Source organism: Hyaena hyaena, unplaced genomic scaffold (assembly GCF_003009895.1).
Source record: "Hyaena hyaena isolate Hyena2069 unplaced genomic scaffold, ASM300989v1 scaffold_213, whole genome shotgun sequence".
Classification (NCBI taxonomy): Eukaryota; Metazoa; Chordata; class Mammalia; order Carnivora; family Hyaenidae; genus Hyaena; species Hyaena hyaena.
The window spans coordinates 2,515,527-2,527,186 of NW_024080843.1; the positions used below are offsets into that span (position 1 = coordinate 2,515,527).

The 11,660-nt window shown below is 52.5% G+C and overlaps 1 protein-coding gene across 1 annotated transcript; it reads right to left on the reverse strand.

The window, feature by feature from the left end:
- Positions 1–1,515: 1,515 nt before the first annotated feature.
- On the reverse strand, positions 1,516–8,229 carry MAP6D1 (MAP6 domain containing 1). The gene is made up of 3 exons (XM_039242335.1): positions 7,835–8,229; positions 3,094–3,211; positions 1,516–2,576 (listed from the first exon to the last, which is right to left on the reverse strand). Exons 1-3 carry the CDS (start codon positions 8,209–8,211, stop codon positions 2,496–2,498), a joined length of 576 nt encoding a protein of 191 aa, XP_039098266.1. The 5' UTR covers positions 8,212–8,229; the 3' UTR covers positions 1,516–2,495.
- Positions 8,230–11,660: the final 3,431 nt, after the last annotated feature.

The window sequence follows — 11,660 nt, forward strand, 5'->3', positions numbered from 1 at the left end:
TATTCATGTCACAGGCAGGACCTCAGTTGGGGACCCCATCTTACTGAAGCCTGTGTGCACAGGGCTGGCAGAGTTGACCTCACTCAAAGGGCAGGTTCCCCTCTGCCCCAGGGTGGGCTGCAGGTTCCAGGTTTTCTCAAAAGCTGCTTCTTGGAGTTTGGCTTAAGATCCTGGTGTTAGTACTGGTATGAGAGTATTCCCATTTGTGATGGGTTTTTCTGAAGCACCACGGAGCAGAGGCCGGACCTTGGTCTCAATTCAAGTGAGGACTGTTGGGGGGCCTCCCTCTGGCTGGGCCTCACAGTTCATCCTCTAGGCTGATCAAGGTGGCTGCTGACAGTGCTAACATTGGTTATGAAATCATTGATTTTGAACTTTCTTTTGGCTGAAATTAGCTAGCAGATTGAACTTTTTATTTTTAAAAACATCGTTTTTACAGAATTACAAAAATGCTTATTAGGTAGAAACTTTAGCAAATATAGTAAGGTGTAAAAAAAATTTGTTACCCATAATTCCCCTTCCCAAAGATAACCTTAGTATTCCAATATATTTTTCTGTCTTTGTCTATTTTTGTACATATGTGTATGACAGAGACTACGGTCTCAGGTGCTCTGGAAGGCCATTCCAGTCACATGATGGTAGGCTTTACTGAGACCTAGCGTAGGTGAAGTTCCTTCTTCAGCACCCCAATCTCCTAATAATGAACTATGTTGAGGAAGATGATCGAGTTGGGGGGTTTTGTGAAAAGCTTTCTGTTTCAGTGCATTCCAGAAAGGTGCCTTGGGCATGCACTCTGCCTTCCAGAGGCCAGCGAGGTGGTGGGTGGCAGGTGCTTCGGCTGCTGCTGCAGTGCTAGGAAGGGCAGGCAGGCCCCTGTTACACCGCTGAGGTACCGCCCCCGGGGCCGGTGGGGAGGGCGGGGTGTCCCATGAAGTACCGCATCTGACACCAGTGTGGATGGCTGTCCACAGGGAGAGTCCCTAGGATTTGCAATCCTCTAGGGAGCCACCAGCAACAGCCATGACACCCTAAAGTCCTTATCACCAAGATGAAAAAGACCTATGAGAAGGTGCTCCATGTTTATAATTAAAACAGTGCATTTTCACGTTTTAGTAAAATCTGATTGTATGGTTAGTCTCTTCATTCCCCACAGAACGCAGAGCAGCAGGCAGTCTCTTCCCTTAGAAACATGCAAACCAATGAAGTCTGAAATAATGGAACTCTTTGTGTAAGCATATGGTTTTGCTTCTGCCTTTAAAATGATTCAGAGCATTTCCTTTGCAGGACTGAGGGGAAGGCTGTGCCAGCCAGAGCTAGCCCCTCCAAGGGACCAGGCCCCCTCCAGCTGTCAGGGCTGTGAAACCTGAGTGCCACCGGCTCGCCAGACAGAGCCCCTCGGGGCTGGAGAGGGATAAAGATCCCAAGGGACACCCTTGAGTTTCCTTTACCATAACTTATCCTTAGTTGTGCCCCCTTAATCTCTAAAAAGGGACAGAAATTCCTTCAAAGAGTTGTGCCCCCTTAATCTCTAAAAAGGGACAGAAATTCCTTCAAAGGTTTGACCACCAGCTGTGCAAACCGGCCACGCTGGCTCCCTGTGGCCACAGGGGCTGGGACTTAGCAGAGAAAGGAGGCAGCTGCCTCCTCACAGCTCCCTGTGACTGTGAGTGAGAGCACAGAGTGGGTGATTAGGGGCTGGTGTAGAGGACGCTTAAAAGTCTTTCAGGGAGGGAAGCTAATGCCACTTCTTCCCCCAGAAAGCTCCCAATCATAAGGGAAAAAACTGGAATAAGTAATAAAATATGGAGCTCCGAAACCTCAAGGTAAATGTCATTCATTCGGTAGTTTAAGCACTCAGCACAAGAAACCTTTCGTTAAAATACAGGAGCCTCTTGGCCCTAAATTCTTTGAAATTGAAACCATGTGATAACTGTTCCTTTTGGAAATGTCATCCTGGTTACTCGGCATCATCGTGAGTCACATGCAAGTGATTACCTAAGATTTCTTCTACAACCTGAATGAGTGGGGCCATTTGTAGGAATATCCAGGGACAGTACCTTGGGTGACCATAGGTTACAAAGTTACCATGCAGCCTGAGAAAACATCGTGGACCTTACTGGTTTCTTTCAAGCACCCGTTATGTCCATATTCCGCAGCCCTCATGGACCACAGCAGAATTGATCCTTAAGTTCTTCAGATTTAAAAACTGAAGAGTAGCCAAAAGAGGCCATTAAAAGATCCGAAGCCTTCTATACTCCTCTTGAGGAATGAGAGGAGGTTTGAGGCCCAGAGCCCAGCTGTATGGGGCCGTGTCCATCTGGGCCTCCGCTTTGCACGAGGCCTGCAGCCAGGGTGGCAGTGGGGTAGAGCGGTGCCCAAAGCAAGATGGGCCCTTCCCCTGGGACAGCAGGGGACCAGTCCCAAGATCTCACCGCAGTCCCCATCTCGGCAGCAGTGGGTTCTGGCTCCACCATGGCCCTCTCTTTGGCAGGCAGTCACACATTGAGGATCCGGGGAGCTGAAGCCTGAAAGATGGCTGATGGGTTAGGGGTGAACTTCTTCCTCCCCTCAGGGGCCTGAAAAATGAAATGTGGCCCCATATTAGTTAGTGTGCCTTTCCCTCAACTTTCCTCTTCCCCCAGCTCCAGGAAGAAAATCCACTCCTTCCTTCCATCCTCCAAAGGTTGAGACTGCTGACCTAAAGGTCCAAGGGGGAAACATCTGCCGGGGGACTTTCCATTCTGCTCTCTGAGGCCTGAATCACCTCCCTTCCATCTTGTCTTTCACACAAATGCTAGGGACTTGGAAGGCCCACCGCCAGTGCTCAGTGGTAAGGGGTAAGATGGATTTAGGAGGGGAAGGGACACCCAAGCCAGCACTAGGGTGACGCCCACCTGGCTAGCAACAAAGTACCATCTTGGTTCTCTGTTGAGTGATGACTGGGTGCTCAGACAGTGCTATCCGTAGCCATAGTGACATTTTGCACCATCAAAATCTGACTCAATCCCTCGCCTGGGAAAAAGGCCTCTGTTCCCACACCCTGTGCAGCCTGGAGCCTAGCTCCTTGCCTCACAGCTCCAGTTTCAGGCTGACCTGGAAGCTGACCCCAGGGCTGCCGTCCCATCCGGAGCTGTGGCTTGTGAGGACTGTGGCAGGTTTTGCTTTTGTGGATCTCGACGGCTTCACTCCAGTCCAGGCCTGGAATTCCTGTCTGTGAACAGAGAACAGAGGCCCCCCCCTTGCACAGGTCAGTTATCCCTCCTGACTCTTGAGGGGCCACTGCCATTGCCCTGTGCTTCCTGGAATGCCCCAGGCCAACCTCCACTGCTAAAATCCTGCTTTGGATCCTGATGCGAGCCCCAGGTATGTGCCGGGCAACAGAAACCACGTCCCAGCTCTTCCTTATGTGCTCCCTGTTTGGTCTCCAGGCCACGTTAAGGGGCCCTAGACACCCAGAACCCTGGACAGTCACCAGCAGCCCACTGGTGGCCCTTACGTCCGCAGGACGTGCCGGCCTACGTGGTGCCCAGCACAGCAAAAGTCTTCCATACCTGGTTACAACGAAGGAAAAAGAGGATTCAGTATCATGTTTACATTTTAATTATTTGTCTTATGAACTCCTACAAAAACAGGACATACTGTAGTGGTGACTCAAAAAACTACAAGCTGGTATGGCTTTTGCATGGCACCGTGCACATGGGCACGTCTGCCTGGATGCAGGAGGGAAGGTGGTGGGGAGGCCGGGGGCCGGCTCCCAGGAGAAAAGTGACCAGGTGGGCACAGACTCGCTCCCTGTTCCCGGAGTTACAGTTTTTGACAAAGATTTAATTCCTCAATTCCTCTGCACACACACAAAGCCCTATTTCCTTCAATTCTATCAACTCCCCTGCTAGACAGCCCAGGAAGGCAGAGACCTCCTGTGTCCATAGAAGCACCTGGCCCAGGCGGTGTTCGGTAGAAGAGTCCAGCTGCTGGCCAGGAGCAGCACCCACATGTGAGCTGGGTCCATTTCTTGTCTCATCCCAGAGCCCTGGCTGGGTTTCAGGCCCAGAGGTCAACAAAGCTGCCTGTTCTTGGCAGCACCACAGCTGGGCACCACTGGGCAGGCCGCTCGTGTAGGGAACAGCTGTGCCTGTCCGTGGTCAGCACTGGGCGGTGCCAGGAGGCGAGCGGGGCCAGGGCCCGATCACATCACTTTTGCTTCTGAAGCTGCAAGGTTCCAAAGACCAGCTGCCCGAGCCATCTGTTTCTCCTGGGGAAGCGGGTCCTCCCCTGGGCGGGCCCTTCTGTCCCCAAACTGAGCTGAGCATTGGGCCTGGCAGCCTAAGCCTGCCACCCCAGGGTGGCTGCAGGAGTCCCAGCACAGAAAGTGACCAGAGCCAGGAGTGAGAGTGATGCCCATGGCTGCTCCTGGAGCAGGACTGGTGCAGGAGACCAGTGAGAAATGACTGGGGGATGGAGAAGGGACCTCAGAGACAGGGCGACTGCCTGGGAGAGAAAGAGGGCAGAAATAGCTCTGGCAAAGAATAGAAACACAGCCGCATATGCCGTGCGCCTCCCCTGACCAGGCTCCACTCCCATCCAGCGTGGTTGGGCCTCAGTTGGACCCTGGGGGAGACAGTCCCACTGAGGGTCAGGGGCCATCTTTGGTAACACCAAGAGCCCTGGGTGCTTCCACCCAACAGGGCTTGAAACCCATTCATTGCTCTGAGCCTCAGTTTCCTCATGAAAAAGGCTACTGATCCACGTGTATGAGGTTATGATGAGCCTTTGTGCTGGGCACTTCGGTGGTTAGCCCTTTGACTCGCCCAGGCAGGAAAGAGGAAGATGACGGACTAAAGAGGTCGTGTAGAGTGGGTAGAGCTAGAACCTGGGGCAGAGGTGGCAACAGCACACTAGAGAATTCCAGAGGGGAGGCTCTGGGAGCTGCCCAGGAGAGACCCAGGCTGGCTGTGAGAGCAAGATCCTCTGCACCCGTCTGGCCAAGCAAGTGAGGGAAGTCAGCTTTCACAGGAGGGGCAGGGGTTGGCGAGTGGCCACAAATACTCTGGTATCTTTGGATTCCCTGGATCTTAATAGTCTCACTGAATTTCTGCAAACCATTCACTCAGATAACACCTGTCTTATGAGGAAGAGTCAGGATGGAGCTGCACCCACCAAGCCCTAGAGTTGGGAGGTGAGGGGTGCCAGAGGTCACCTGGCATGGTGTTGGGGGAGCCAAGTTCAGCGGTGGTCCTGGGTCTTGGCCAGAGTTGGGATATGGGGGTCGAGGGAGCCAAGCCCTGGCTATTTCTGTTTTACAAACAAGGAAAAGGTCAGAGAGACCAAGTGACCCACCAAGTTTATACCCCAGGGAAACAAGAACTCCAGTGAGTCCCAATCCCTGGCAGTACCTTTCTACCACTGCAGGACTCCTCAAGAAACTAAGGGAGATTATCTCCCCAAGGGAGATGGTCTATGGGAGGGCCTGAACCTGGGGCCTGGTATGGGGCAAGCAGAGAATAACAACTTCTACCTTTAGTATTACTGGAGCTGGGAGGGCCCAGCAAGACGTTCAAAGTCACCATCCACTCAAGACAAGAGAGGGGCCGCTTCTCAAAGCCCAGTCTTTGCCTGAACATTCCCAGTGAGAAGGACCTCAGCACCCGTGGGGGCAGCTCACACCATCCTCCTTCCGTGTGAATTATTAGAAAGCTCTTCCTTTCCCTGAGTTGAAGCTAGCTCCCCACAGGCTCTGCCCCTGGTCCTGTTCCAGGCCTGGAACATCAGCCATTCAAAGGGGCTGCACCCCCCGACCCTCTGGCCTTCCAGACCTCTCATCCTTCAGGCCCCTCCAGCCGCGCCCGGCACATAGCAGTCAGAACCATCCACAGCCCGGCTAGGGCCCAGCTCCGTGTTCGCTCGTTCCCCTGACCCTCCCCTGTGCATTTTAGTAGCTTGGCTAGAGCACACACCAGTGAACACGACCTATCTGGCAACTACCATTCCCCATTAAGTTCCTGAAAAACTGCATGCCCAGGAAGGAACCTCTGGGGAGATGGAATGTTCTACACATCTTGAAAATCACTGTATGGAAATTCTGCCTTAATACCTTTGATTTTAAGAATAATAAAACCAGGGTGCCCGGGTGGCTCCATTGGTTAAGTGCCTGACTCTTGTTATCAGCTCAGGTCATGATATCAGTTGGTGGGTTCAACCCCTGCGTCAGGCTCTATGCTGACAACATGGTGCCTGCTTGGGATTCTCTCCCTCCCTTTCTGTCTGCCCCTCCACCACTCATTCCCTCTCAAACAATAACAAACCGAGGGAAAAAGTTAATACCTTTTTGCCCCTTTATTTCCACAGGTAGGAGTCTATACTAAAGAAACTGATAAAAAGACAGCTGGGATACTTATCACAGAAGTTAATTTTTCTCTAAAAAACTTTTTTTGAAAGGTAATACGTCTACATGTTTAAAAATAAACAGTTCTTCAGAGAGTGAAAAGTCACTCAGTGCCCTTCCACCCGGCAGCATCCCTTCCTTCTCCCTCTTCTGTCTCTCCCCAGAGGTTCCTGTTTTCTCACACATCCATCCAGAGATAACCTATGCTTCTTTGAGCAGATAAGTATATATCAGTACCCTTTTTAAACACACAAATAGGCACACTGTTGTGTGTGCGCGCGCGTGTGTGTGTTGACATATACCCACACAAGATCTTCCACTTGAAGTACATTCTAGGCCTCCCAGTAGTAGCCCATCCTCTGGGCTTAATTAACAAGCCCCTACATCAGTAGGACAGTGGGATTGTTTCCATCTTCTACCCTACAATGTTACAACGTACCTTACATTCCTTAGCTCCCACCCCACCTTCAAGGATACTTGGATGGAAAATGCCTGGAAATTAAGTACTGGATCAAAGAAAGTGTTTTTAATGGTCCCAAATTAGAAACATTGTAACTATTCAATGATCTGAGAGCAGATTGATAACTGGACATACATATCAATACGTGGATAAATGTATATATCCCCAGGGTAAAATACTGTACATCTGTTAAATTCATGCTGTAAAAGAACATCTAGTAACATGCAGACACCCAAAACAGATGGAAAAATGTGTACAGTAAGAATCTAACCACAGAGGAATTACAAATGGATATACACTCAAATGTTAAGGATTAGAACTACCAGTTTGGGTGGGAGTAAGGGAATAATAATTTGTTGTATTTTCTACAATTTCCAGTTTTTCTATGGTGAGTTTACATTATTTTTATAATACGAGAAAGAAAAAAGACCTCTGTTGACCAGAGGCAGAGCTAAGGTGGGGGCAGGGTGGACCCACAGATCTGTCCTCGGAGAAAGCTAAGTCAGTGGCTCTGGGTCACTCAATGAGATCCCTGGAGAGACACCTACTGGAAGCCCCGTGTGGTCCTCACCAGTACGACCACAGTGCACTGGCCGAGGGAGCTCGGGCCGTTGGCCCGCACGCACCCTGCCTATAGTTAAGCCGCTTGGTGAAGTTAAAGCAGATTTTAACTCAGTCGAAGGCACGGCTTTCTGACACGGCTGCCCGAGAGGAGAGCGGGCTGTGAGCAAGGTAGTGAGCTCCCTGTCAGCAGAGGTGCTCGCTCATTCACTCAGGCTGCTCAGGGAGCAGCGAAGGCGACGCCTCCGGTGCTCTGGGACCAAAAGGGATGACCTCCGAGGCCGCCGCACCTCTCGCACCTCCCGGAGCGGTGGGTGATGGGGCTCCAGGTGCCTCCTCCCTCCCACCCAGCCTGGTCCCCCTGGCTCTCGGCCTGCTTCCTGCCGCGGCCGGCCCCGACTCCATGCGCCCCCCTGCCTGCAGCCCCATACCTGTACGACGTGGTCACCGCTGCAGCCGCGTCCGCGTCGCCGATGGGGAGCACGTAGATGCCCCGGCTGGGGCCCGCGGGAGGCCTGCTCCGGCGGCCGCTCGCAGCGGGCCCGCGCCCCTGCGGTGCATCTCGGGGCCCCGCGGGTGTCCACACACCGAAGTCCCGCTGGTACTGAGTGAGTGGCACGTCCCGGCCAGGGTCCCGGGCGCCTGCAGAAGACGGGCCCCTGCGCGAGGCACCACCGCCCGGGCCCGGCTCGTCGCTCTCGAGGTCCGAGTAGTTGTGCAGGGTCAGCGGCACCGCCACGTCGGAGCGGTCCAGCTGGTTCCAGCGCCGCGCCAGGCAGCAGAGGCGGCTGATGCAGGGCCACGCCATGCCGGCCCCGGGCCCTGGTGCCCGCCGCTCGGCTCCCCGGGCTCCGGGCCGCACCGCCCCCGCCCGGCGTCCCCGCGCCCGCGGCCCTCCCCGCGCCGCCGCAGCGCCTCCCCCTGGCTTGGGGGTGGCCGTCCGGGGAGGGGGAGGGCTCGGTGACAGCGCTTGACCTGGGCCGGAGCCAGAGCACAGCCGGACGGGCGCAGAGGCGGGGAGGAGGCTGCAGGAGGAGAGTGGGGGCAACCGAAACTGCCTGGAGGAATTTACTAGCGTCCAACTTGAAGGTCTCCTAATTTAATCAAGTTCCCTGTAACGCGGTCTTCTCAATCAGACCTGGTTTCACACAGAGCAAGGGCTGGGTGGCAACGATGCCTCGCTGCCCGGCCTCGGCCAGCGCGGGTGCAGTCTCCCCCCGTAAGGTGTCGGTCTCGCATGTGTGCTTGGCGGCTCCGCGGGGAGTTGCGGGCGGCGCACAGGACAGAGGTGCCGCGATGCAGGGATCGCGGGGCAGACGTGGGGCCATGCTTCGCAGAGAACATGTGGCTATTTGAATCAGCCAGTGAGTCACTACTTGCCTTTACGGTGCTAAATCTGTAACCACCAATCCAGTTTTCATTGAGAACTGACATTAGCCCTCCATTGACCTTTCCCTAGGTTCTAAAATCCCTAATTTTAAAGCACAGCAATAGAGGATTTAGTATTAATAAAGCTGCCAACAAATCTTTGGTCATTGTGCTTTAAAAATTCTCTTCCCTCCTGTGCAGGCATTCTTTTTTTATTGCAGAGCAAAGTTTGGGTAATCCCTCAGGCTAAAGGTCAGTCTGTTTAAAGCACGACAGGGCATCAGAAACAACTCCGGGCCACACTCAGTAGACTTCCTGAGCATTTGACCCGTGACCTCAATGTGCACTGCAGACCAATGACTAATTAAGCTACTGAAACGGCATGAATTACCCACGGCTCCATCTCAAGCACACACTTGGACACCATCCAGTCCGCGCCGTAGAGAGAGAACTGCAATACGGCCCTGACTCCTCCCAAATCATCTCCTCTCTCAGCCTCCAGTCACAGCAGGTGATGGGGCAGCTGCCCTACCAGGCCATGGCCCAAGGAGGGAGGGGCACACAGGAGCCACTAGGTGTGTAACTAGCACTTACACACCTGCTCTCCCTGGGCAGGGCAAGCTGTCTTTGTGTCACCTCCGTGCTCCAGGGCCCAGGGTTAGCCAGTTGGGACATCTGGTGACTACAGTATTTCATCCTGCAGGAAAAAGAAAAAAAAAATAGGTAGCTCTTTTTATTCCTTCGTTCATCACACAACAAAGAGCACTTCTATGTGCCTGGAATAACGCTGACCCGACCCCCCCCTCGCCCCCCGGAGGTTTAGTGTAGCAGGGCAACAACAGAACTGGATTCAGCCAAGTGGAAAGAGGGCAGGGAGGCCGGCCTCGTCACTTGTGATGAGGGACATTGGGTCAGGGTGGAAATGCAGGGTAGGGGGTTGGGAGGTTCAGCAAAAGGCAGGAGAGGTGAGGCCGGGAGAGCCTCAGGAGCCACACTTAAAGCTTTTCATGGGGGACAAATGGGAAGGACAGAAGTGTTTTAGCACTGTGCGGCCAGATGGAGACGCACAAGGAAATTTTAGAGACCGGCTGGAGAAAAGTCTCAACAGTCCAGATTAGAGACAAGGGGCTGAACTAAGGCGCAAGCACTGGGAATGGAAGGGGCATGGGAAGAAGAGATGACGGAAGGAAATCTAGAATGGCTCCCATGTCTCTGGCTTCCAGTTGGTGAGACTGCCCATTAAAGCCAGGACTGAGACCTGAGGTGCCTGAGCAGTGGGGCCCCAGCACCTGAAACCATACCTGGCACGCAGCGGATGCACGTACTGAGGAGAGGTGGTCCGTGGGCCTGGAGCTCAGAAGACAGCTCATGAAGAAAACTGAAGGCCAGGGAAGTGCAGGGAGAGGAGAGCTGCATTCCTGGGGATACCACACTTACCGGACCAGTAGGGGAGGCACAGCCCAAGAGGCACTGGAGCCAGGCGAGCATGGCCTTGGGGTGCTCACATGTCAGCAGAGAAGCCAAAATGAGGAAACACCCTAGTGGGCCAAGAGCAGAGACCACTGCCAAAGCCGCAGACACTAAGACTGGCACTTCCAGAGCTGGGCTCTGACCTTCACAACACTGCTCTGGGAGAAAATGGCACTTAGGCTGTTCAAATGCTCTAGCATTGAGGTATCTTATACACAGAGAAGTGACTTAAAGGATTTGACCTTCTCAGTGTTGCTTCCCTAACCATCACAAAGCAGGAAGAGACAGGTCTTCATGACCTGTGCGCCTAGTCTGCCCACAGCAAGACATAAATTTCATTTTGGACTCCATATAGAATGTCCATGTGATCTCAGCCTCCCATCCCAACTCTGAAAAATGCTTCTTGCCTCATCTGTAGGTCACAGGGTTGCTGGCGTCATATATTCAGAAATGTCAAAGCACAGCAGTGTGACCCTGCGCAGCTCCCACACACGGCCACTCTGGTTCCTTACTGGCAAAATGAGGGTTGGGTAAAAAAACAACTCTCTCCTGGAAGTGATATTAGAAGAGAATCCTTTCTGCCTGGTAATAACCAGCACTTCATACTAGAGAAGAATCTGGGGAAAAAACATAAAAGAATCGCCAAATCCTGGACAATTCTGACGTGCGGACACATGCTGCCATTCAGCTCTCAAAATCATGCGAGGCGGGCACGACTCACGCCTTTCCTTAAAGCCCGACGCTCCATGCCCAGCACCACACAAGACAGATGGCTGTGCTCCTCTCCTGTGCAAGGTCGAGATTTCATATCACCTTTTGAGGCCAGTGAAAGACTGAAAACTCCCCTGTAAATCTTCTCAGCAAATACTTTTAAATTCAAAAGGCATTTCCTAGAAGTAATTTTCAATCAGAGGGCAGTAAGAGTTCTACTATAGAGAAGCTGTTCCGATGACCACTATCTTTCAGTAAGATGTTCAAAGAAAGTAGGTTTTCAAACCTAAGATGCAGTTAGGCTCAGATTCAAGTCTGAATTTATCCAAGATAGTTCCTTCTAACTCTTAATTTAGCTACAATTTTAACCTAGAAAGCAAAGCCTAAAAATAGCTTTGTGTATATGCCACTCACTACCAGAAAACATTACCTTTCTTGGGAAAATTTAGAAAATACTACAGCTGTTGTTTCAGACCAAGCCAGACAGAAGATACTTTTTTTTTTTTTTTAAACCTGTTGACCAAGCAAAGAAAGGGGTAGGTGAGTAAGCAGAGATGAAAGAAGGCCAAAGCACAAACACAGGCATTTCTGAGGATCAGGTCTTTCCCTGTGCCCTCCCGCCAAGTTCACGACTCAAACTATGTCAAATGTAAGCACAGCAAAGATTCCGGGGCAGTGTTAGCACTCTCCAAAGGGACATACACCCTC